At 38.3% G+C, this 26203-nt stretch overlaps 1 protein-coding gene across 1 annotated transcript in view; it reads left to right on the top strand.

The window, feature by feature from the left end:
• Window positions 1–2274: 2274 nt before the first annotated feature.
• Glcci1 (glucocorticoid induced 1) overlaps window positions 2275–26203 on the top strand; it is a 76718-nt gene continuing 52789 nt past the window's right edge. The window contains exon 1 of the mRNA XM_036180926.1: window positions 2275–2757. Within this exon, the coding sequence (XP_036036819.1) occupies window positions 2334–2757 (424 nt within the window). The 5' untranslated portion in view covers window positions 2275–2333. The remainder of the gene's footprint in view (window positions 2758–26203) is intronic.

Raw genomic sequence — 26203 nt, 5'->3', positions numbered from 1 at the left:
AAAAATCTATATAGTAGGTCAATTATATCAAATTCCAAAGAGTCATTTTGTTCTTTATATAATTAAAAAATATGTTGTTCTAGAAAGTAAAAACAGAGTACTGGTTTTCACTTATAAAATCTCTTTTGAGCCGGGTGGTGATGGTGCACACCTTTAATCCAAGCACTCAGGAGGGAGGCACAGGCAGAGGCAGGCAGACCTCTGAGTTTAAAGTCAGCCTGGTCACAAAGCGAGTTCCAGGACAGCCAGAGCTACACAGAGAAACTCTGTCTTGAAAAACAAAACACAACATGTCTCTTTTGAACTGATGGGAATTTAAGAGGTGACATTTGTGGTCTACTGTAAATTCTCTTGATCGTGTGTCTGCCCACACCATGCATTTTACGTTGTGAGGCACGAATGCATAGTGCTTCCTCAGACTCCGGAGCCTGTCCCTCTGGTCTCAGCTCTCAGCTGCCCACTACTAGCTGAGTACTCTCAGACAAGACACTGTCTTTGTGCCCCAGCTGGGAAAACAGTGGGTTAACAATAGTACAGACCTTGTGGATCATATGAAGATCGGATGAGTTAACACATAGTAATGTCCTTAGAACAGAGGCTGGCATGTGTTGAATTAGTAAATGTTAGCTGTTATTTTAATGTGTCATAAAGTGTGGAACTATGACTAATCTAGTGGGATATAGTACTAGATGTTATTATTATTATTTTTTTGTACTTTGATTAGGCACCATCGATTTTGTTTTCCAAAAAAGAATTTAGTTTGATTTTTGTTTGAGCCTACAGGAAGCAGAGAAAGGTGAGTGAAACTGACCCATTTATTGCCTGGAATCAGAGGAAACCTGTCAGTGTGGGCAGACACTAGGAATAGACCAATCAGACATCCCTCTTCTTTAGTTTTTAAAATCTTTTTTTTTCCTCATGGGAATTAATAGTAGGTATCTGATGTAGTCCCTCAATTATTCCTGATTAGGACTTTATCCACTTTTTTACACCCATGTAAAATCTTTGTACTTCTCACTTTCCGTGCAGAAGAATAAAAACAACCCCCTCCCCACACACAGGAAATTACCACAATGAATTGTTACATTATGCCGGGTATCCCCCCTCCCCCAAGAGACCATCTGCTCCTGGAGAGTCAACTAGGTGCCCTGCATTAATAAATCAGGTGCTGCGACGACATACATTTTCTTGTTGATGTCTACAATTCAGAATCTGATGTTCTCCACCCAACTTTGTAACTACACATGGCTATAATGGCAGGTGCATTTTGTCCAGTCTAGCTTCCAGACACCACTCCCGAAGCTGTTTTGACTCCCAAGGCTAGTAAGACACTAGAAGACATTACTAAGATGAAAAGGGTTAGGTATCCTTTATTCAGTTGTGACTAAAACATCACACCGGATGCAGGTGTCTTTACCAAGTTGGTTTTGCCTCCAGCGTCCTCAGCCTCAGGTTGTAGAGGGCACGAGAGGGTGGAGCCCTTGCAACCTGCTTATCGCAGCGTGCGCGTGTCTGTGGGCGTCGGAGCAGGCGCAGGACACTCAGGGACCCACTTTTCTAGTCTCAACCTCACCTCAAAGACTGTCAACTCTTGCGTCCCCTCCCTCGGCTCACAACCCCTCCCCTCCCACGCCCCGCCCCTAAAGCGGAAACACCGTCCTGCAATTGGCTAAGCCTCCTCTCACTCCGAGAGTCCCACCAATCCCTGGAATCCTGGAGTAGAGTGGCGCAGCCAATCGGGGCTCTCGCAGCGGCCGGAGCCGGGTCCGGACCGCCCAGAGGCGGGGCCGGGGGCGGGGCGCCGACCCGGGATTAGTTGCCATTCCGAGTGAGAAGCGGGTCGAGGTGGCGGCGGCTGCGGCGGCGGCTGCGGCGGCGTTTGCGGTGGCGCGGGCTACGCGAAGCGCGAGGCCCCTTTCTCTCCTCAGAGGCCAGAGTCGCGGCGCTCCCCGCGGCCGCCGGGTCCTGTCGCGCGGGCGGTCTCCCTCCGGCTCACCCCCTCCCACCCCCCACGAGGGCTGAGGAGGCGCGGGAACCCGGCGAGTCCCCCTGTCAGCGCGACGTCCGGGGCGGCGGCGGCGGCGGCCATGGGCTCGACGCGGGCCGGGCCGTGAGCGCCCCGCCGAGCGCCGCGGGGCGGTTGGGGCCGTTGGACGTTGGCCGTCGCGGCGTCCCCTCCCCCTCGGCGGCGGGGTGCGCGTCGGAAGGGGAGCCCCGCGGCTCCGCCCCTCGCCGCCCCTCCCCCGTACACATCGCACGCACCGCCGCGCCGGCTCCCACACGCTCGCGCGCCCGTCCGCCCGCCCGCCCGCCCGCCCGCCCGCGGAGCCACCATGTCCACCGCGTCCTCCAGTTCCTCCCAGACCCCTCACCCCGCTCCGCAGAGGATGCGGCGCAGCACCGCGGGCTCCCCGCCCGCCGCTGCCGGGAGCGGGACGGGACCGGCCGGCAGCTGCGCGCCCGCTGCGGGAGCCGGTCGGCTGCTGCAGCCCATCCGCGCCACCGTGCCCTACCAGCTCCTGCGGGGCAGCCAGCACAGCCCCACGCGCCCGGCCGCCGCCGCCGCCGCCGCGCTCGCCACTCTCCCCGGGAGCGGCGCGGCCCGCGGCCCCAGCCCGTCTAGCCCGACTCCACCGCCCGCCGCTGTCCCGGCCGAGCAGGCGCCTCGCGCCAAGGGCCGCCCGAGACGGTCCCCCGAGAGCCAGCGGAGGAGCAGCTCACCTGAGAGACGGAGTCCCGGCTCGCCCGTGTGCAGAGGTAGCGAGCCCAACCCTCCCGTCCTCCCGGGCTGCGTCTCCCCGACGGTGCCCTGCGTGGAAACTTCAGCCTCTCCGGGCTTCTGTTTGCTAGTTCATTACCGAAGGTGTGAAAGTGGCTTTGGGAATCTCACCCCCTCCTCCCCCTGAGGTCGCTGCAGGGCTTGGAGGAGCGACCTGAAAATCAACTTTGATCTGACCCTCACACCGCCCCTCGGTTTTTATCTTGCCTCCCTCGCCTGCAAGGAAAAGTGTTTCGGTTTAATAAGCTTGGGAGCTCTCTGTGTGTGTAGCCGGGGAAGGAAGGAGTTGCTGGGTGAAACCCTTAAACAAGCAGACAAACTCTCCGGCGGCGGATAAGGTGGTAGTAGTAATCTCTGCAGCCTTTGTGCTTCCCCACAAAGTTCTTGACTCGTCTCTAGTGTGTTTTGGAGGATTGATGGCGTTAGTTACGACGTTAGGCTATCGTTTTTGCATGTGTAGAGGAGACAGTTTTGAACGTGCATTTGAAGTGTACAGGGTTTATCCACCCACCCTCTCTGCTTTATATAGCCGTGCATCAGATCACTACTACACTACAAATGGCTTATGCCCGAAAGGTGATTTTCACGAGGCATTTCTTAAAGCCTGTTTGTGGAGTGTATTTACTTTTTCCTTCCATCTCTAAGTATACTTAGCAGTTCAGCTGAGCTCTGTAGGGTTCTCAAGTTTCTTTTTTTTGTTAGGTGTCAAAGGTAATGGTGAGTGGGTGGATGCTGTGGACTCCCCTTAATGTTTTCTGTTTGGGTTTGGTTTTGTTTATGCCTGGGGACATAGTGCATGATCTAGTTGACTCCTGGGGGAGAAAAAGAAAATTAGGCAAAACAGGGACGTAAAGGCCATAAGGGAGAATCGAGTACCTAATATTCTTAGATACCAGTCTAGTGCTACAGTTGTTGCTGCTCCGTTATGAAAGGAAGGAATCATACGGAGTAGGGAAAGAAAACAAGAAAAAAACCTACTCAGAAGGAAAATACTACCAAGCTGCATACGATGTTTATATGGTATGTGAAATTTTTGTTGACATGGACGTTCTAAGGTGTTTAGAGTTGGAGAAAGTGATTTCAGTATGATAGATCAAAGTTTAGGGTTTTAGCTGTAATTTAGACCTGTAATTAGCATGTTGCTAAAGCACTTGCTTTCAGACCACTTGATGGTAAGCCCCTGTGTAGGATGTAGTGCAGTGAAGAAGTGCTTGAGCTCCGAGAAGACATCCTGTAATCTGTATGCACCAGGAGGAATTTGCTCCCCCACTACTCCCCCAGGTCAAGCCAGCTGCTGCAGAAACTGACATCCTCCAGCAAATCCTGAATGAATGAATGAATGAAAACAACGTGATCGCCCTAATAATGACCACAACTGAACACACATCTCTGGCTGTATTTTATAGAAAGGTCCACCATTTTCTAACAGATTAATGCCATATGCAACTCCCTTGCACATTTCTGGGGCTGTGTTAAATGAGAGGTAACAGAAAGAAAAGGAGGCAGCAGACACTTGAATGATTTAGCTTTAACAGTTTGTTAATGGAGTTTGGGGATTTTCTTTCAGGGAACAATGTAAAAAAATAGGGATTGTAGATTGTGTGCAGAGGATTTTGTGGGCAGAGTTAGAGAAGTTTTGGCAATTGCTGCAACAGTATAATGGCCACCTAGTACCTCCTTTCCTTTTGTTGATAAACACTAACTAACATCTTACCATAAATAATAGTACAGCTTGTTTTTCTACATCCCTCAAAAGCCCTAATTGCTTAAGAATTACATGCCCGTCATAAAACAGTTTTAATGAAATTTGTGATCAGGCTTAAATTCTGCTCTTTGTTGTAAAATTGCACATCAGAGTTTAATGCAATTTTAATGCAGTCTTGATGAAAACAATTCTTGAGTCTGGATGTGCAATAGGCAGATTTGCAGGGTCAAAGCTTATGCTGGGGTTGAAGGGCTTTCTCTGCTGTGGTTCTGCTGTTTGTAACATCAGGTGTTTTTGCCAATGTCTTACATTGAAGTGATTTTTGAATGCAGGCCCTTGTGCTAGCTCCTTGACTATATCACCCTATGTTACTGGTCCACATTCTGCCTTGTTCCTCTCGCTCCGTATTGAAACTACAACATATAACTAAGATGTCCTTTCTGTTTAGCCGCTTAACAATCTGTCCTGTGACTTAAAATTTCAATTAGTTTCTTTTGAATTCACTAAGGTTCTAACTTGAGTGGGTTTTAGTTTTCACTGACCAAAGCGCCTGCTGCTGTTGCTGCTGCTGCAGACACTGACATCACTCTGCTGCATGAATGAAAAACAACAACGTGCTCCATTGCTTCCTTTGCTCTCCTTCTCCTTCCTTTTTTTTTTGCACATTTCAAGTTGTGGGGATAGACACTGTACTATACTTAGAAACTAAACATAAAAATAATTAAGTAGATGGTGACTGAAGGGGTATGTATTTCATGTAGATGTATGTTGTTTACAGAAAGCTTTAAATTAAAGAGCTATGGGCATTTGGACTGTAGGTGACAACTAATCATTCAGAATTTTACTCATACTTTGGTTATGGAAAAAATATAGAAACTAAGTTTTTTAATTCTTTTATCAGGAAGAAATATGAACAATTTTTGAACACATAATGTCAGTGTTTTTTTCATGAACACTCTTAGCAGGCATATTTATGGGGTTAAGGCTAGAGTAATAGTTGATACTTAAGTCAGAAAGCTGAGGAAAAACTGAATTCTGTAAATAGGAACCATCAGTTTTAAAATTTATATTAATATATAAGATGCAGCAGAAAGATAATAATTCCTTTTATTTGGGGCCTATAGCTTTAGATAATTTAAATGGTTACCTTAACAGAAGATGCATAGACCTGCTAACATCATGTTTTATTTAAAAAAACATGGAAATTTACAAATTGAAAGTTCTGTTTTGTTGGTGTTCCTTGTTCATCCTCTTTTTGTATTTTTCTTTCCTGTGCATTTCAAAACTTAAAGGTTTATTATTTATATTCATCTCTGTGCTTCTACTATTAGTAAAATGTCATCCTTCCCTTGTTTGGTTCTGAAGGGTCTTGAAGTGGTGAATGACAAGCTACTGAATGCATCCTCTGGCTCCCTGTGATGTGTTTGTAATAGATGTAAAATCATAAAGTATTATGCAAATGGTCATTTTTTGTGATGGTAATAACAAATTCTACCTTTGAGATAAGTAGAACAATTCAAATGAGACTAAAGCAGAGTGTTAGGGTTAAAATTAATGATCTTTAGTAATGATCTAAAGAAAATAGAAAGTGGCTGCTCTCTGAAAGCCAATAGAACAAAACCCATGGATTTAAACCCTAAACAAATACAATGCTATGAAGATAGTAGGTAGCAAATAGATCTCTCTCTCTCTCTCTCTCTCTCTCTCTCTCTCTGTGTGTGTGTGTGTGTGTGTGTGTGTGTGAATATCCAACATTAAAGACTTACAGGTTATAAAAATATAAAAATAATTGCCTAAAGTGCTGTAGTTGGAGAATCCTGCTTATGTTTTTTTTTTTTTTTTTTTAACCAAATCGAGTAACAAAAATTCTGAAGATCCTGTAACTTGTTAGTTCCTTCTATGAAAAACAATGTGTTAATCTTTTAGTTAATCTACCAGATTGATTTCGGCCTCATACTCCTAAGATATTGGCAAGCCTAGACTGAAATTTGATCAGATTTTCCCCTCAGGAATATTGAAAACCTCTTGTCTTATACATACAGAAGTTATGCCTATTATTAAAAGATAATACAAAAAGCCAGTAAGGATAGAATGTTTAACTGCAGACACTGTGTTAATGGATATGTGTGTGCTTAACCAGTTCATTTGCTTTTAAGTTTTTTTTTTGTTGTTGTTGTTGGGGGGGGGGGTTGAGACAGGGTTTCTCTGTGTAGCTTTGTGCCTTTCCTGGAACTCACTTGGTAGACCAGGCTGGCCTCAAACTCATAGGTATCTGCCTGGCTCTGCCTCCCGAGTGCTGGGATTACAGGCGTGCACCACTACCGCCAGGCTGCTTTTAAGTTTTTAAACCCTTTATTAATTTCCCCTTTTTGAGTAATTTTAAAGCTGTTCTTAGTTGTGAAATACAAACATTTTGGTAATTTTTTTCCCTGATAGAAATACTCTTCAATTTCCTTTTTGAAAGTTTATTATCTGGCTAATATTTTTAGAGATTGAGGTTTTCTGCACCCTTCTTCCCATTTGAAATTTATTTTTCTCGGAGTCTTTTATAGGAAATTATCTCTAAACTTTCCTGAATAGAGTGAAAATATATTAAGCTTAGATTTCCAGAATAATCTGTAATTCTGATTTGGGGGAAATATTTTTAACCTCTTATAGTTGAACTAAATAATGTTAATGGCTCTGATTTTTTTTTTCCCCCTGTCCATTGTGGTCCATAAGATCTCAATTAGTTGTATGAGTAGTAAAAGTTATTTAATCAGTCTACTTTATGTTCAGAGATTATATTCTTCCCTAATACTAATTACTATTACTATATTGCGTATATAGAACATTGAATATGTAAAGTGTATATAATAGGATAATGAATTTTTAACTATATATAAAGTTTTATGTGTAGTTATTGAATTGAACATAATTTTATTAATTGGAGTACTTTTCACAAATGGATAGTTAATTGATTTTGGTTTGCATTTTTGGAAGATTTTTACATTGGAGATATATTGAAAGGTAATGACATTTTTTTATTTTACTTGTGATAATGTGGGCTCCATTTGAACTAAGGAAACAAGGCTCAGCTCCATGCAACAAAATCAAATGTAAACAAAAGCCAGCATTCAAATTAAGTCTGACATTTAAAAAGTAATAAAAGTCAGTTTTACCCAAACTTTTACTTGCAGCTAACACTGTATCAAGTGTATATAACCAATGACTCTGGGTCTTGATTGTAGTTCAGTCTTTTTTCCAGAGCTTAGAATTTTCAGACCTCACCCAAATAGGCTTTTCTGCAGTACCTGTCCTGGATCCGGGCCTGGCGCTGTTGTCATTGGTCCTCAGTATAGCCTTCTGTTCTCCTGTTGACAGCCTTTCTGTGTGTCCTGCATATTATTTATTTAGAAAGAAGGTTGAGCTCATTTAATGTATGGCCTCATAACTGATCTGTTAAGATTAAACTGAAGAAAGAAATACTACTCATTTCCAGATTTCAATCTGGGGAACTGATGGAATGACCAGAGCCACCAAACTTTCCCTTACCCTGTGTCTGGACCCCTAGAAATGACCAGAATGTAATCAATTTTTCTGATAATTCAGAAGAATATTTGTGCTTATTCTGCAAAATAAGTTTTAATGGGTTAGCAGTAAGTCTGAAGTATCTAAACCTACTATTTATGAACAAATTATAGAAAAATGTCTACTTCAAATGTCATTTTTATAGAAACATGTATGGCTGATACCTTTATCACTGTGGTTTATTTTTTTTTAATTTTTTATTTGTTTGTTTTTGTTTTTCGAGACAGGGTTTCTCTGTAGCTTTGGAGCCTGTCCTGTACTAGCTCTGTAGATCAGGCTGGCCTCGAACTCACAGAGATCCACCTCCCTCTGCCTCCCAAGTGCTGGGATTATAGGCATGCGCCACCTCCCGGCTCACTGTGGTTTATTTTAAGTGGATGTTCTTGATGCAAATAACAGGAGGAGGCAAGTTCATGAATACTTGGTGACTTCTTTCTATTATCCTCTCTCTCTAGTTGCTGTAGATAGAAAGGAAGAAAATATTTGAGGGTGACTGTTTTCCAAGCTATGTATACTTTGAAGTTCAGCAAGAAAATGGGTACAGAATTCTGTTTTTTAATTCTAGATAGTTGATTCCACAGTTAAACTGCTGGGATTTTTGAGCTAAAAGAATGACAAAGAAATGGGTTTTCTTTTGTGTTTCCATTGGCACTCTTCTGCAGTGCTGAGGCGTGCTCTTATACTATCAGAATGTCTAAAAATGTTAAGACAGTTTGGTGAATGTAACTAAAATAGAATATGGAAGGATGGCCGTTTTCTCTGCTTGCTTCTTACAGGGGGGCGGCCCTCACACATGCACATGGAGGAAATAGGGAATAGAGATTGTACCTTGTTCCTGGGGCTCAGGGTTATGAACCTTATTGTAGCTGTTAACATTTATATGTAATAAGAATCTATGCTGTCTGTTGAAATACATTATACTGTGCAGAATGCTTTGCTCCTTTCATAAATGTTTAGAATTAGTTATAGATGGTGGTAAACTGACTTGACTAATGCCTAAGGAATTACTAAGCAGGTTCTTGTCTCAAGTAATTGTCTCAGTAGATTGATTCAGCCTTCCTAGGAGACAGCTTGCAATGTGAGTTTGAACTCCACATGTATAATTTAACGGAGTGCCACCATGTTGCACCTTAATTATGACTTGCCAAAATTAAGAATGAGTTGAAGAAGCTAGTGAAACCCATAGTAGTGTGGCAAGGTTAGTGTTCAAGATTGTCTGCCAAGTTATTGGCATTAGGTAATTCACCAGCCATCTAGCAGTGTTTTGTAACAAAAAACTGAAAAGCACTGCTACTTGCTGCCTAGTATTGCTGAAGATCAGAAATACCCACCAACAGCTAATAGTAATAAATAATATTTCCTTATGTATCCATTATGGTCATGGGGAAACTTTTTGAAGAGTTCATTAACTGATTTTTATCTTTTCTACTATTAGAAAAACCAAAAGTTAATATACTTCTTAAGAACATATTTAATTGATAGGGTCACTCTGTATAGTTTGGGGTAGCTCAAGCTAGCCATCTTCCAGCCTTAAGTTCCCGAGTTACTGAGTTACAGGATGCTGTGTATCATGCCCAGTCTCTGCTCTTCTTAAGAATCTTTAGAATCTGTCTATAGTTGTGCATTTGCAAAGCATTCTTTCAAACGTCTGGACAGTGGAGTGGCCCTGGGGATTACTTTAAAGTTACCACTCTGTTTATATATTTTTTTCTTTCATTTGAAACTGAAAATAGCTTCTTCCAATGGCTTTTGTAACATGTCTGGATCTACTGCATATCATTGCATATACATAATATTCTTTTGTAGTTTGACTTAGGGTGATGTCACTGACCTTTATGTGCTCCAAACACATATATGCTTTGTTGTAGAAGTCTGAATTGTTGAGTGTAGTTTCCTATGTAGTATTGTAGAATGTGTAGCAGTACTTAATGATGCCTCCTGAGACTATTCAAATGAGTATGACTTGACTTTGATTAAAAATACCTGCTACTACTGAGTGAGAATGGAAGATAGTAAACCTTTTTCCATAGACCATTTATGTGCTGTCTTGATTGAATGCTCAATGTCGTATTTTTATTTCTTATATCAGAATTTATATATTTCATTTTTATTCCCTTGTTTATATTTTAAAGTAATATTAACATTATAGCCCTCACCTTTAGTCTTGGCTCATGTTCGTCTTTAAGATGGTTCTGTGTTTTCACTTTGCATAAGCCATTCAATCAAAAGTTAACATCTTTATGCAGGTAACTATTATTTAAGGACTTAGTTTTACATGTAATCTGTGGAAGAACAAAGCAGATGCTTGGTAAATCATATTTTGTGTGCTAGTCTTTTCTAACATTGCAAAAAGAGTAGTGAAGAAAAGAGTATGGCCACTGAATATCATTATGTAGTAAGTCATCTGAAATTTTAAATAGGAATTTAGGAAATAGGAAAGACTAGAAAGTGATGAAGTAAACTATTATTATTGTATATTCATTAAAAATACTCCATTCTTGAAGTCCCTAAAAATGTTTTAAAAAGGTAACAATACAGTGTAGTTGATGAATCTTTGCATGTTTCATCCACATTATTCCATAATTAATGTAGCTGTTTGCAAGTCCTTGGCAGTTTAGCTGTGGTTTTGTTATCTTTGTATGTAAGGTAATTCTTGTGGATATGTGTGCTTTACCTAATATACCTGTTATTTTTAGCTTTACAGTATGTAGTATGATATCTGGTACTTAAATGGCCTTACAGTAAATATTAGTTAAATCCAAATATAGGATTTACAGAGATTTCTGCTTGAGCTATCTAAATATACATCTGTGCACACTAAGAGGCAAATATGCATACTATGGAATAAATTCACTGAAGAATGATTATAAGGACATGAAATCTTATAAATATGTGATAGATTAAATTTAATAGATTTATGCTACCCCTTTTATAGAATTAGCTGGTTTGGGTCTTTATTTTGGGCCTAACATTCAACGGTTGTGGTTAAGCTTAGAAAAACATGGATTTAGATCTTTGTACAATGTAGAAGGTGCTAGTGTTTTGTTGTAAAAATAGTTGGGACAAAAGTGAATTTTACACAAGTGTTTATATTTTGAAAGATATAGGCTTCTACAGAGAGATTTTTTTTTATAACATACAAAGTTTAGACACAACTGTACATGTTTTAGTCATAGATACATCATAGAGTATGAAATGTACTAAAATGACTTTAAAATAGTTGCTTGCAAAGTCATTTAAAAGACTAACACAAACCATTATTTAAATGGACCTTGAGATAGTTTCTGAAGGAGCCAAAAGTCTGAAATGTTTAGATAAACATTTTTTTTGGTAATTTTTTGATGTGTGTACTAATTATCTTATTTTGGCCCCTCCCTTTAATCCCTTCCATGTCTCCCCACCTCACTTCTCAAATTCATGGCTTGTTTTCCTTTTTATTATTGTTACACACACAACACTTGTGTATATAAAAATGCATAACATTATAAATACAACTTGCCAAGTACATTTAGTATTGCTTATATGTGTATGATTTCAGGGTTGAGCACCTGTTACTGGATAGCCAATTAGGGTGCTCATTCCTGGGGAATACTCATTTTCCCTTTTTCAGCAATAATTTAGAAATCTGTCACGTAGATTTTTATCTATTGAGATTCCATGGAATAAATAAATGGAATGGCATCTAAATTTATTGTACTTCCAGTAATTTAACACCATCATGCCCCAAATCAGTGTGCTCTTTCAGTTAGAAACTAGTGGAGAATGTGAGTGATATATTAATTTGTGCTTTATTATTATGGAAACATTACATTGTCAGGCAGGTTTTCAGATGGTTATATGCTTTACTGATTCTTAAACTTATGTGCAAGCAAAATAATTTACCAAAATGTTATTTGCACAAATTGTTTAAGAAGTCAGTCATACAAGGTTCATCTGAGGTTGTTAAAACGTATTACTGAATAGTGTAATTTCTCTTTGCTGAATAAATGTTCTGACATTTAGCAAAATTAACTAATACCCAAGAAGCTGTTCTAAATGAATATGAATATATCATTTCTATCACCTCTTTAGTCTGAGTTTTAAAGTTCTTAGAAATTTGGTATTCAAATAACTCCTAAAAAGGAAAGAACTGTTGTACAAACTGTTTCTCTCTCCCCCCTTTTCCTAGGAAAAGATGTGTTTATTTTAGATAAATATTTCAAGGTCTATTCTAGAATATTGTGTCCTTACCAAACAAACAAACAATAACCAAGAGGTATTACTCATTTTATAATTTCTTAGTTTTTTTTTTCCTAAGTAGCCTTTGAAAGTAGTTCTCTTTCCTTGGGAAAAGCTTTAGAAACCCCTGTATTCTTATCACTGTTAGGAGGACAGACAATGAGTAAATATCATTAGAGTAGTCATTTATTTGTAAGAATGCATGCTTTCATTTATAATTATATATTTCCAGAGGGTAATTTTTTAACATAAAGCTTCCAGGTTGGGGGTGGGGAAGGGTGGAGGGAAGAGTAGAGAATGGGATTGCACACATATGTCTGTATGCTTTGAAGATCACACTCCTTTCGCAGCAATCACCAGATAATGAGAAGTGCCTGATACTCTCTCCACATAGACGAGAGGTTCATGATCATCTTATTTTGTAGGACTTTAATTTTAGTATTCAAGTGGTAGTGACTAAATTTTGCCCACTCTCTTAAGATGAAATCAATGGAGACCCAACTAGACCCGGTTTTGAAGTTCTTCCCTGTGATTATGGGGTAATTTACTACTTATGTCATTACAATTACATTTCCTTACCAGAGGAATGCTCTAAATGTTGAGCTTGTGGACTGAACTGCTTACTTTAAAGTTGTTTGATAAGTAATAGGTTTGTTGATTTGGTTTGGAGAAAAATTTAGTTTCAACATGTTTCCTTTTGTGAGTCATTAAACATAATTCGAATTCATAGTTGTATCCAGTTTACTACTTTTTAAATTTTATTATTTTTTTATGTGTATAGGTGTTTCGCCCTGCATGTATATATCTCTGCACCACACAAGTGCCTGGTGCCCATGGAGGCCAGAAGAGGCTGTCAGATCCCCTGAGACTGGAGTTACAGACAGTTGTAAGCTGGCATGTGGGTGTTGGAAATCAAACTCAGGTGTTCTTGACCACTGAGCCGTCATCTTTCTAGCCTGTTTATTCTTCTAAACAAATGTATCATACTTTTCTTCATAATTAGTGAGTTCAAAATTGTTTTGGTTTTTACATTCAAAACTGAAATAAGCTTTGAAAGGTGTACTAGGCATGATGGTGTATGCCCATAATATTAGTACTCCAGAGACTGAGGCAGGAGGATAGAGATCTTAAAGCCAGTTAAAACAAGAGACCCTGTCTCAATTGAAATCAAAAAGTGTAGGGGTTGGTGAGATGGCTCAGAAGTTGAGTGCCTACTGCTCTTGCGGTGGACTGGAATTCCATTCCTTGCACCCAGGTCCTGGGGCTCCCAGCTACTTGTAACTACAGTTTCAGGTATTCTAACCCCTCTCTTCTGGCCTCTAAAGGCCACTGTAAGCAGATGAGCACCCCACACACAAAAATAAATCTTCAGAAAGTATGTGTGGCATTTCTGTAGACTAGAGTTATTCTTGTAGAGCTTGTTAACAGCAGATTAAAACTGACATCCCTATATTCTACAAATTTAAAAATCTAAATATTTTTAAACATAACTGTCTTTGAAGGTTTGTTAGTGCTTTTTTTTCTTAGATTTATGTTTTCACAGAGTAGACTACACCACACTCTTTTAGTATGGAAATTAATGTTCAGTTTAGATGCTTTGAAAAAGTGGACTAGTATTATTTTATGCTACTAAGAGAATAAAATGATTTAATAAAAATTTAAATATAGTTGCACATTTGAATTATGCTTTAATGATTCATTTGTACAGAGATACAATTCAGGAGTACAGTTATCAAGATCAGAATATTGAATGATTTAAGTTTAAAGTCAGAGACTTGATGTGGAAATGAAGATGGATGGTTTCTTTGTTGGCACTGTGGAGTACAGTCTTGGATGATGATGATGGTGGTGATGATGATTATGATGACTTGACTTTGTGCCAGCCTAAAGCTTCTATCTTATTTCTCCCTCTGATGGCTATATATTATTCAGTCTCAGAATTCTTTTCAGTCTATCAGTTTTTTCCCTTCTCTTTGATGTCTAGAGGGCCCTCCAATAGGTTCCAATTATTTCCTGTTAGACTGTAGACTGCTTAGTATTCTTAGGCCTTTCCCTGCCATTAGGCTTTTATTTTACATTTTACTACAATTAAATATAGTCTATCTTTAGAAGAAAAAAAATCGATTTTTATAAAAAGATTTCTTTTGGTTTCTTTGTTAATAAGGTTAATAAGGAATAAAGTCCACCATGTTTAGCTTGACATAAAAGACTCATGCATCTTAATACAACCATTTTGTACCTGTGTTCCTGCTAGATTGAATTCATTGTTTTTAAGAAAATGTTTTGTTTTCTTAAGGATATGTTAGTATTCTTTTGTAACTCTTTGAATTCATAGTCTCTATCAGGAATGTCTCTTTCTCTAATTTATGTGCATTTTTTGCTGAAAATCCTGAGTTCTTTGCAAGTAGTCCTTCAGATAGTCTCAACTTTTTCAGGTGGGAAAATTGTCAGTCCTCTGCATCTTTGAAGCGCCGTATACACATATTTCTGTTGTGTTGCAGCTACTTAAGGAACATGGAGTCTTACTTAAATGGTCACTTTCTTTAGAGTAGGAATCTAGTCACTTTTGGATGTCACTGCCCGCCAAATATGTTCCTCTATTTGAATGTTTTAATGTTACTGTATCAGCTTGTTTGAAATTTTACTAAAGATTCTTTTTAGTTGACAGTTGCTTTTTTCTTAAGTGCAGGTGCCTCTGAAAAGACGTTGAGGCTTGTTATATTTGTATGACTTAATTCAATTACATTATTTCCCTTGTGCTACTTAGATGAGAACAAACAGTACTAAGAGAATGGATATTCTCTTAAAAGTAGGAGGGAATGATGAGTATAGTCCTTTTTGAATAGAAAGTGCTGGTCTTTCAGTAAGATTGATGATAGTAGGCATTTGAAAACAGAACCCCTAGTCTCAAATGGCTCCCAGTCCTATAACCTAGAACCGATGATGGCACTGGATTTCTTGCTTACCAAGAGGTTTTAGCTTACCAAAAGGTGTTCTGTAGGCCAGTGAGGTGGCTCAGCAGGCAAAATTGCCTGCCCCTGAGCCTCATCTGAGTTGCCTCATCTGAGTTCTATCCTCTGGACCCACTTGGTGGAAGGGGGTAATGGACCCCTAAAAGTTGTCCTCTAACCCGCATATGTGATGCAAATGTGCACATATGTACACTCAATTATAAAGCAGTTTAAAATGTTTTATAGTTAAATCTGTTGTTAAACTTACTCAGAAAATTTGACTTCAACGGGCTGGAGAGATGGCTCAGAGGTTAAGAGCACTGGCTGTTCTTCCAGAGGTCCTGAGTTCAATTTCCAGCAACCACATGGTGGCTCACAACCATCTGTAATGAGATCTGGTGCCCTCTTCTAGCCTGCAGGCCAAACACTCACTGTACACATAATAAATAATAAATAAATAAATGATTAAAAAATTTGACTTCAATATTTTGTTTCAATGTTACTCAACAGTTTTTTTTTCCCTATTAGATGTGACACACATGTATATAGTCATAATCTGTTTGAAATGACATGCCACATTTCTCTGGTAAACCTGTAGAACTTTGAGATAAGTATACCATCCTCCAAACTTATTTAAAGAGATCACATTGAGGAATTACATATGTATCCTAACATTTTTTTGAAACTTCTTGAAAGAACATTTTGCCGGGTGGTGGTGGCACATGCCTTTAATCCCAGCACTCGGGAGGCAGAGGCAGGTGGATCTTTGTGAGTTTGAGGCCAGCTTGGTCTACAGAGTGAGATCCAGGAAAGGCGTAAAGCCACACAGAGAGACCCTGTCTCAAAAAAGAAGAAAAAGAAAAAAAAAAAAAAGAACATTTCATTTACAGTATTCTCAATGATGGTGAATTTCTCTTAGGGATGGATAAAGCTTTTGAAAATAACTGAAAGTTATTAGGAACCTAGTGTTGAGTAGGTTAGATTATCTGTTTGCAGTGACAGATGATTGTGATGATAGTATAGTGAGACTGACTTTGAAATTTGATTCAGATTGTCTCCAAACATAATTCAGACCTTTCTGTTGTAAAGATTTCTGTGTCTTTGCTAAATCCTGTTATTTCCTCCTGTATGTCCAATTCTGGACTATAATTTATAGCCTTGCTCCTTACATTAAATGAGCTAAATGGCATATGATACTTTTCATCATGCTTAGTTTAAAAATGTTAGTTTGACCTTCCTTATTCTTGCTCTTCCGTCTTCTGCCAGCTGAATACAGAGATTCCTGCAGAAGACTGATGAGGCCTAGAGGAATGGTGATCTGTAAGATGAAGGAAGTCTGAATCACTGAATGATGATACTGAGGGCCATCTGTCAGTCAGGAAGATACAATTAGGCTGTTAACTGTGATAAGCCACTCAGTTTTTCAAGTAGTAGCAGCTAGCATTAACCAACATTACTATACTTTAGAGCTTCAAGATGGTTAACCAGCAATGGTCTTTGCAGTTACTTTGATTTTTCTCCTTGATAGTCCCACTCTTTCTTCTTTGATTGTTAAATAGGCACATATAGCTCATTGTGTATTGTCAGTAGGTCTGACACCCAATCAAGCTGACCATGTGACTTTGATGGAATATATTTATTTGGAAGTAATTAGCTATGTGGTGATATTTTATTTGTGCTTTAATAAATAAACCTTGCCTGGAGAACAGAGGAAAAAGCTAGCCACAATACAGAAGTTATGCAGTGTTAGCACATGCCTTCAATCCTATCACTTGACAGGCACAATCTCCTTGTGTTCAAGGCCATACTGGAAATAGAGCCAGGTGTGGTGGCACGTGCCTCAAAGTCTAGCACTAGTTAACCATGGAGATCTGGAGGTCTGTACAGACAGACAGGATAGAGATCCTGAGAAAATTAAGAATTATAATTATAAATAAATCTTGGTTGTAGTAGTCTGTGAGGCTTTATTGACCCTTCAAGGGTTCTTGGTTGATAACTGTATTGACCTGGAAGCATCCCATAGGTTCTCATCTTCTGTGGAAATAAAAGCAGAACCTCTTTTCCAAGCAACGTATCTTTAGACATAATTTTTGAAGTCAAAATACCTTTAAAATATACATATTGAATATACATATTGGTTTAACTTAGTAGCCTTTACAATCAAATGCCTCTTTCCAGTTAAAAATCCAAAGACAATATAATAATCTGCAGTACCCACATTCTTTGTGTAATTTTCATCTTTACGTAGCTTAACTTTTATATTATTCTAATTCTCTTTAAAGGCTTTATTTTTTAAAACTTCCTTTATAGTTATTCCTTCTTATTTCAAGCCTACATACATTTTTACATATATTGTAAATTGTTTAGAGTGTTATTCTATCTGAATCTGTCTTAATGTGAATTTGTAATCAAATTTTGACCATTGATTTAATATACAGTGTGCCTAGATCCAAAGTGGCAGCCTTGCCTGCTGACTCTGCACACCTCAGCTTCCCAACATGGCGGAGGTACATTTACTGCCAGCTCTGGGAAGCAATGGGTCTATGCCTCCCACAAGCAACATGTAGCCCAGAAACCTGTTTTTTTTTTTTTTTTTTGGTCTGTACTAGCAAAAGCTAAATTCACTATGTATGTGCACTGCATGGCTTGGAGACACCTCTGTGTATGGCAGCAGGAATCCACCATACTGTAGGTCAAGCCCACATGCCATGAACCTGCCATACTGTAGGTCAGGCCTGCACACTGCAGCATCTCTGTATCACAGCTTATCTGAGAGAGACAGTTAGGTTGGGCACCAAATGTAGCCAGAAGTTTCTCCAGTCCTACCTGGCCCCTGGGTTGGGATGAATCTCTCTGACCTGCATCCCACAGCCCCTGGGTCCCAAGTAAACACACAGAGGCTTTTATTATTTACAAACTATATGGCCTATAGCTTCAGCTTCTTGCTAGCTAGTTCTTTCATATTAAATTAACTCATTCCTGTTAATCTGTATGTTGCCCTGTGGCCGTGGCGTTACCGGTCTGCTGGCATCTTGTTGCTCCTTCATGGAGCAGGCTGGCATCTCCTCCCACTCTTCTTTCTTCTCTCACTATCTCTTGGGTTTTCTCGCCTGGCTCCATCCTGCCCTGCCAGAGGCCAATGCAGCTTTATTTATTAGCCAGTGAGAGCAACACATATTCAAAGCATACAGAAAGACATCCCACAGCATTATATCCATTCATACTGTATCTTAAAGTTGACATAATTTGATTGTTCTTTTGTAGAGTTTTCATAATATTAATAGAGTTAATTCTTTTCTTGCTTTAAAATTTTTGAGGTACAGATGAGATGGTTCTGTGATTAAAGCTGCTTGTTTCAAGCCTGAAAATGTGAGTTAGTTCCCAAAACCCATGTGGTAGAAGGACAGAATCAACTCCTGTAAGCTTTCCTATGACATCTGTACACACCAAACACACACACACACACACACACACACACACACACACACACACACACACGGAATAAAATGTAAACGATATTTTAGAGATTCTTCTTTTTTGACATGTCTGGCAGATTATTCTCTGTCCCTTCCAAGTTCCTTTTAGCCTCTTCCAAGGCAAGGAGAAGGCCCTTCTCAAGGCTTCACTCTATGATGTTTATGTCATATAGCACCGTCTTTAAGTCTGTAAGTCCTCTGACCAACCATTTCCCTTAAAGGGATTCCTGGATTTCTATTTCTTGATCCCTTCATAGTATTTACTGTAGGCTTCTCTAAGATGCTCTTTGGAATTATTCTGTGATTGTCAGCTTTGGAAGACAAGACTAGGTCAAAGTTGTGTTACGAGAGTGTAGGTAGGCACTCAGATTTCAATTACTTCTTTAGACTGAGCAGAAATGTATTTTTTAAACCTAGCCAACACAGTGAAAGTATAATTGAATATGAGAAGTGTATGTACACATATATTAAACATATATAAGGCTGTTATCTCTATGTTCTTGCTCTTCTTTTTCAAAGATTAGCTGAATGGTTCCTACATTCCAGCCATCCTTAATTGCTTTGCATACTCTAGGTTCAATTTCTTCTAGGTAGATTCTTTCAAAAAAGACTCAGGAAGGTTATTATTTTAATTCTTGCTGATTTACATAACAAGACTGCAGATATAGTTTTCACTAATATAATTTTTCTTTATTCTTGATAATTTCATGCATTTTTATAATGAAATATTATATGCACTCCTCCCATCTCTCCCACCTTCCTGTATTTCTTTCATCACGTCCCCTTTCCAACTTCTTCCTCTTCCTCCCCACCCCCCTGCTTTTTTTTTTTAATAACCTACTAAGTCCAATCAGGGTTGCCCATGTGTCCATATACTGGAGCAGGAGAAACCTCCTAGTGACCACACCTCTAGAGAAAAAAAATTTTTTCTTCCTCTGGCATCCATCAGCTGCCAGGAGCCTCTCTCAGTAAGTGGTGGGGCCTGGAGAGCATACCCCTCAAAATTGTATGCTAAATTTTGGTCTTCTGAAGATAACTACACCAGCTGTGAATTAATGGGTGCAATGTGTCAGGTCCTGAAGAAAGCTTTTCATAGCACTCCATGCAATTATCCAGCTCTTATATTCATTCTGCATCCTCTTTTTCTTCATCCTCTTTTTGTGATGCTCCTTCAATTGTAATTTTTATCTAGGGCTCAAGCACATGCTTGCACCATGCCTTTGAATTTCCTAGTTTGATGATGAACTATGAACCCCTGTGAACCTCTTTTCTTTATGAGTTACCCTGTTTCTAATATTCTGTTGTTGCAACAGAAATGGACTATGACAGTGGCTCATGTATTGATCTAATTTTTCATTGATTTTGTGCTTAGGAAGACAGACCAATATAGGATTCTGATAAAATGCCTAGAACATGCTGACTAGAAAACTAAACTAGTCATAATTATATTAGATAATATTATTATGCATCAGATTAGATAGAGATGCATATCCCCTTCCCACATAGTTTCTTTCTTTCTTTCTTTCTTTCTTTCTTTCTTTCTTTCTTTCTTTTTTTTTTTTTTTGAGACAGGGTCTCATGATGGAGCCTTAGCTGGCATGGAACTCATTATGTAGATTAGGGTGGTCTTAAACTCATAGAAATTCTCCTGCCCTTGCTTCCCAAATGCTAAGTTTAAAGCTGTGTACTATGCCTGTGTCCACATTTTTTTCTTATTCTCAGTTATGCAATTTTAATTTCCTTTAAAAATCATTCTCTGTAATTGTAAGGCAAGAAAAATATAATTTGGTAGTGATAATATTTAAATATTTAACATTCATATGATATATAATAAACTATATTTAAAACTAGTTTCTAAGATAATGGCTTTCATTACAAATATACTAAAACTAAATCTATTTATAACTGGAACTTTATCAACTTTCTCTTTAACTGTAGTGAAACAATGGCAGGCACATTCCCTACTTGTATATATTTATGGTTATTTTTCAAATTTCAGATTAAAAAGTATATCCTTTTGAAAATTTTGAAATTGGAGACAAGCCACCTAATGTCTTGCTGTCCCAATGCATTTGCTATTTTGATTTCTATGAAGATTAAAATAGGTTAAACATAATAAAACACTATCTTTAAAGGGCAAAAGTTGTTTTATGAGTATACAGTATTATAATTTTAGGGTCATGATTAAATCCTTCAATAAAGTTAAACTATTATGTTTGAAGTTTCACCCTGCTTAAATACCTAACTTCTACTCTGCTCATATGGAAAGCCTGTTTAATGGCCTTTTTGAGACTGCCTTATGTTTTTCAGTAAATGACTTTTATTGTAGTCAACTTTCATTTAAATGACTTTTATTGTAGTCAACTTTCATTGCCCTCCAAATGCTTTAAGTGCTTGAATCTTCCAACCTTTTCCCCTCTTTCTTTTCTGTGGTATTTCAATCACTTTCACCTCCCATCCCATTTAAATATCTCTTCCCAGGCCCACCTCATTTCCCTATGCCCTCAACTTGTGTCTCATCTCATCTCTTTTTAAAAATAACCTACTGATTCCAGTTTGTGCTGTTAATGTTCTCATGGGTGTGAGGCCTCCACTGGAACATGGTTGACCAACCATAGTCCATTTGTTTAAAGAAAACATAATTATTCTTGCCAAGAAGCCATCAACTGTCAATAGCTCCTGGGGAGGATGGTATGGGGGGACTTATGAGCCCCTCCCTCTCCTGTGCTAGAACATTGACCTGCTTGTTGCTGCTGCTGCTGCTGCTCCTCCTCCTCCTCCTCCTCCTCCTCCTCCTTTTTTCTTCTTTTTGGTGGTTTTTGGTTTTTTTTTTTTTTTTCAAGACAGGGTTTCTCTATGTAGCCCTGGCTGTCCTAGAACTCACTCTGTAGGCCAGGCTGGCTTAGAACTCAGAGATCCACCTGCTTCTGCCTCTGTCACCCAAGTTCTGGAACCGCTGCCTGGCTGACTTAGTTACTCTTGTGCAGGCAGCTAATGTGAGTTCATGAATGCAGTTGTATTGTCATGTCTAGAAGACACTGTTTTCTCCCTAACCTCTTGCTCTTAAAAATCTTTCTGCCTTCTCTTCTTTTATGGTCCTTGAAGCTTGGTGGGGGGTGATGATAAAGATGTCCCATTTGTGACTGTTCATCTCCATGAACATTTACTCTTCTACATTGATCAGTTGTTGTTGTTGTTGTTATTATTATTATTATTATTATTATTATTATTATTATTATTATTAGGTTTTTCAAGACAGGGTTTCTCTGTGTAGTTTTGGAGCCTGTCCTGGATCTCACTCTGTAGACCAGGCTGGCCTCTAACTCACAGAGATCCGTCTGGCTCTGCCTCCCAAGTTCTGGGCTTAAAGGCAGGCACTACTGCTGTCTAGCTCAGTTGTTAATTTCTGCATTAACCACTACCCACTGTGCAGAGAAATTTAGGATGAAGATTGATAGCTGCACTAATCTATAGGTATAGAGACATGAATTTACAGGACAGTTTGATATTGTGTCCTTTTAACAAAATAATAGTAATGGATTTACCCACTGGGACCTGTGAACACATCAAAAATGGGTTCTTAGCTGGCTTAAGGGTACCAGAAATGCTTTTCCTTTGTGGGGTGGGTCTTAAATCTAATCAGAAACCAGTTGTTTACTATTGAAACATCTCATGTTACTATTGTATCTGTGGGCATGTCTTGTCACACTGATCATTGTGGTTCACAGAATTCTCAGTTGGGTAAAGCTTTTGCTAACTTCCTCCCACCAACCTACATCAGCTCTTTCTGATAGTATGAAAGCTGTCTGGCAAGGAAGAAGCTTCCTGGTTAGTTCCCACTTGATTTCTCCATGTCCTGTGAGCAAAATATGTGATGTCTTCAACAATTGTGTCTTAGCAAGTTGTGGTATTAAACCAAGAGCAGGGATAGTAGCCTATATTTGTGTGTGTGTGTGTGTGTGTGTGTGTGTGTGTGTGTGTGTATGTGTATAAACTAAAACATGTTTCTATATGCTTTCTAAAACATTTTTAGTGTTATCCAAATCTTTATTCAGCTTTTATCTTCCTAATGTTCATAAGCATTTACCTGAACTCTTTATTTAAAATTTAAAATTTGCTGTATGGCTAGTGCTTAGTTTGGAAAGTGACTTTTTTTGAAGGAGCAGATTGGCTATTAAATTTAGTTAGATCTAGAAGTTTAGCTTATCATTGCAAATTTCAGAGAACTGGTCGCCCTTTATGTAGCAGGATGTTTTCTTGAGTCAAGCTTCTATGTATACTTATTATATATATTTATTTAGTGTGTGTGTGTGTGTGTGTGTGTGTGTGCGTGCGTGCGTGCGTGCGTGCGTGTGTATTTGAGCACCTGGATCCTAAAGATTTAGTTCCAGTTTTCCAGCCATCAGCTCTTGAGCTATTGTAGAATTTGGGTGACTTGGTACCCTGAATAGTTCCTGTGAAATGTTGATTCCTTCTACCAAATTCTCCTAGACAGGGTTTTGCTATGTGTCTCAGGCTAGTGTTGACTTCAGGATCCTGCTGCCTCAGCCTCTGAGTGTTAGTATTAATAGGCAGATCATGCTTGGTGAAAAGAAAATAGATTTTGTGTTTGGGTATGTGTGTATGCTAAGGCATGTCTGTGAAGGTCTGAGGACAACTGAGGTGTTAGTTTGCTTTTCCACCTTGTTTGAGAAAGGTCACTTCTTTGTTGCATATGTTATGCTAGCTGCCATGAGAGCTTTTGGTGTTCCTTTTTCTGCTTCCGTTTTCATGTTAGGGTATATTGCTGGGATAACAGATGATACACTACTGTTTCTATTGGCTAGTATTATTAGTTCAATATTTGTATTAAAATGCTAATATGATTTCTGTACAGAAAATAACAATGTTAGTGCTTAGTTTTCTTAAGCATGTTGCTGAATACTTTTAGGATTCTTTGCAATTGTAATAATGGGGTTCTTGAATTAAGGTATTGGTACCGTTGTGACAGCTGTTTCATAGAATTACCATCTATACAATACTTCAAGGAACGATAGCTTGATTTAAAGATCTAAATATAAATGATTTAAGTTTACACTTTGCTTGTGTCGTTATAAATGGGAAGCTTTGGCTGATCTTGACTTGACTGAGGTCTAACCATAGAGAACTGACAGGTTTTATTTGTTCATAGACTGAACTGAATATATGGTAACCAGACTGAAGTGTGTTAAAGTACAATAAAGAATGGAAGCACTTCATGTATTGTGTGCCTTACATTATGCATGATGTTTAGAAGTAAGATATCTTTACTACTTGCTAAGTGTAGTTTGCAGGATACGGTGACTTGTATCATATTACCCTAGAGCTAAAGTTCTTAAAGTTTCTAACGTTCTCAAACTTTTTTTTTTTTTTTTTGTAGAAATGCCACTTTTTTTAAAACTTTCTCTTGGAAATTATCATCTTAAGATACTAGATTTTCAAAATCACTAGTCTTCAGTAATTGCCACTAAAATAAAAAAAATATGTTGGGAGCAAGTTAATTGGATATTCTGTTGTATTACTCTTGCAGTTGAATTTATTGTGCTAAAATGTAAAACTGGAATTGGTGGGAAATATATAGAAATCAATAAAAATCTAAGGGCATTTAGGCTTAGATTTTGAAGTAGTTAAAACCCCAACATTGGAAGTTTAGACAATATGAACAGATGAGTTAATTGATATAGTTGTACTATTTATGATAAATGGTCTGATAATCGAAGAGCTTAATTGCATTTGATAAATGAGGTTATTATGGCTAATCATTTCATGGAAGATTACTGTCATTGTCAGCTGAGGAAGACACTCCATACCAACCTGTGATCTTTTCATGCATGACAGCACTCTCATGGACATACATATCTGAGCACATGTTCACACTAAATTTTTTAAAAATCTTTGTTTACTATGAGATTAGGAGAATTTTTGTTCTTACTTTTTTTGTCTATTTTGGTTTTTTTTGTTTTTGTTTTTGTTTTCCTGAGACAGGGTCTCATTATGTAGTCCTGGCTGACCTAGAACTCGATGTATAAAGCAGGCTGGTCTTGAACTCACAGAGCTCCACCTGTGTCTGCTTCCTAAGTGCTAGGATCAAAGGTGTGTGCCACCACACTTGCATGTCGGGCTAGGAGGATTTTTTAATTTTTACTTTTTAATGGTGATAAGTACTGAACCCCAGGGTCTTGTACTCATCAAATGATCTACATACTAGCTTACAAAGAGTTTTAAAAGCATATAAGCTACAAACAATTTTTATTTATTTATTTGCTTACTTGTTTATTTGTTTGTTTGTTTATTTATGTATTTATTTTTTTTTTCGAGACAGGGTTTCTCTGTGTAGTTTTGGTGCCTATCCTGGAACTCACTCTGTTGCCCAGGGTGGCCTCAAACTCACAGAGATCTTCCTGCCTCTGCCTCCTGAGTGCTGGGATTAAAGGCGTACGCCACCACTGCCCAGTTTACATACAATTTTTAAATAGAGTAGATTAAATAGAGGTTATGTTTCTCACTACTAATGGCTTTTCATTTTCTGTGTCCTTTTTATCACTGGCTCTGTCATTCAAGGAGTAATTGTTTTTATCCTGTTTCTTTTTGGTAGATGAAGTATAAAGTAACTTTTAAAAACCTTTAGAAGGGCATGACAAATCAAATTTTAAGGTATACATTAGTTTCATTTTCACAGTTTATAAAATTAGTAAATATTGCTTTTATAAACTTGGAAAAGTACTGGAAAGAATTAAGAGTTAGTAAGAAAGGGACAAGGAGAAAATCAGTAAAACAAAAAGCAAGTAGGAAGTATTGTAAACTAGGAAAAAATACAGTACAAGTGGGATAAACTCACTTTTTACAATAAAAAGTAGGATTAGTTTGTATAAAACATACACATTAAATTTGATTAGATGATCTTGAGAATAAACATACAAGGCAAATTATACAGAAAGCAGTTGGGAACCATAATGTTTGGCTTGATAGTATTTAAAAAGTAGTAAGTGAGATAAATGTTTATAAGTAATGATGATGTTACAAACTGACATGTATCAAATTGTAGAGAACAAATATAAATGTGAATTTTTTTTAGAACTCAGTAGTTGACATATTAGATAACCTTTCTAAGTACCACATCAAGTGGCTAACTCATTACTCTAAGTTTTTATTTAATTCAGTTGATAAGTTGTATTCTAAAGCCAAAATGTATGTTCTTTATTACTCAGGAAAATTAATCATGCTTTTTTTCCACAAAGAAAATTACAGGTGATTCCTAATAGTAGAAATAGATATTAGGTTTTCTGCCTTTTATGCACAGTAAATTTTAATTAAGTAATAAAAATAAAGAGGGAATTTGGTAATTTTCAAATTTTCTCTAATAATTATTAGGTCAAAAAAAGCTACATTTTTAAGATAGTGCCTAGATAATGTAACATCAGGATCCATAGTACTTTTTTTCTCTCTCTGATTTGATAAACTAATAGTGCATTCTAGTTTCAAGATA

This window comes from Onychomys torridus, chromosome 3, assembly GCF_903995425.1.
Source record: "Onychomys torridus chromosome 3, mOncTor1.1, whole genome shotgun sequence".
Taxonomy (NCBI): Eukaryota; Metazoa; Chordata; class Mammalia; order Rodentia; family Cricetidae; genus Onychomys; species Onychomys torridus.
This window is presented reverse-complemented; position numbering and strand designations above follow the sequence as displayed.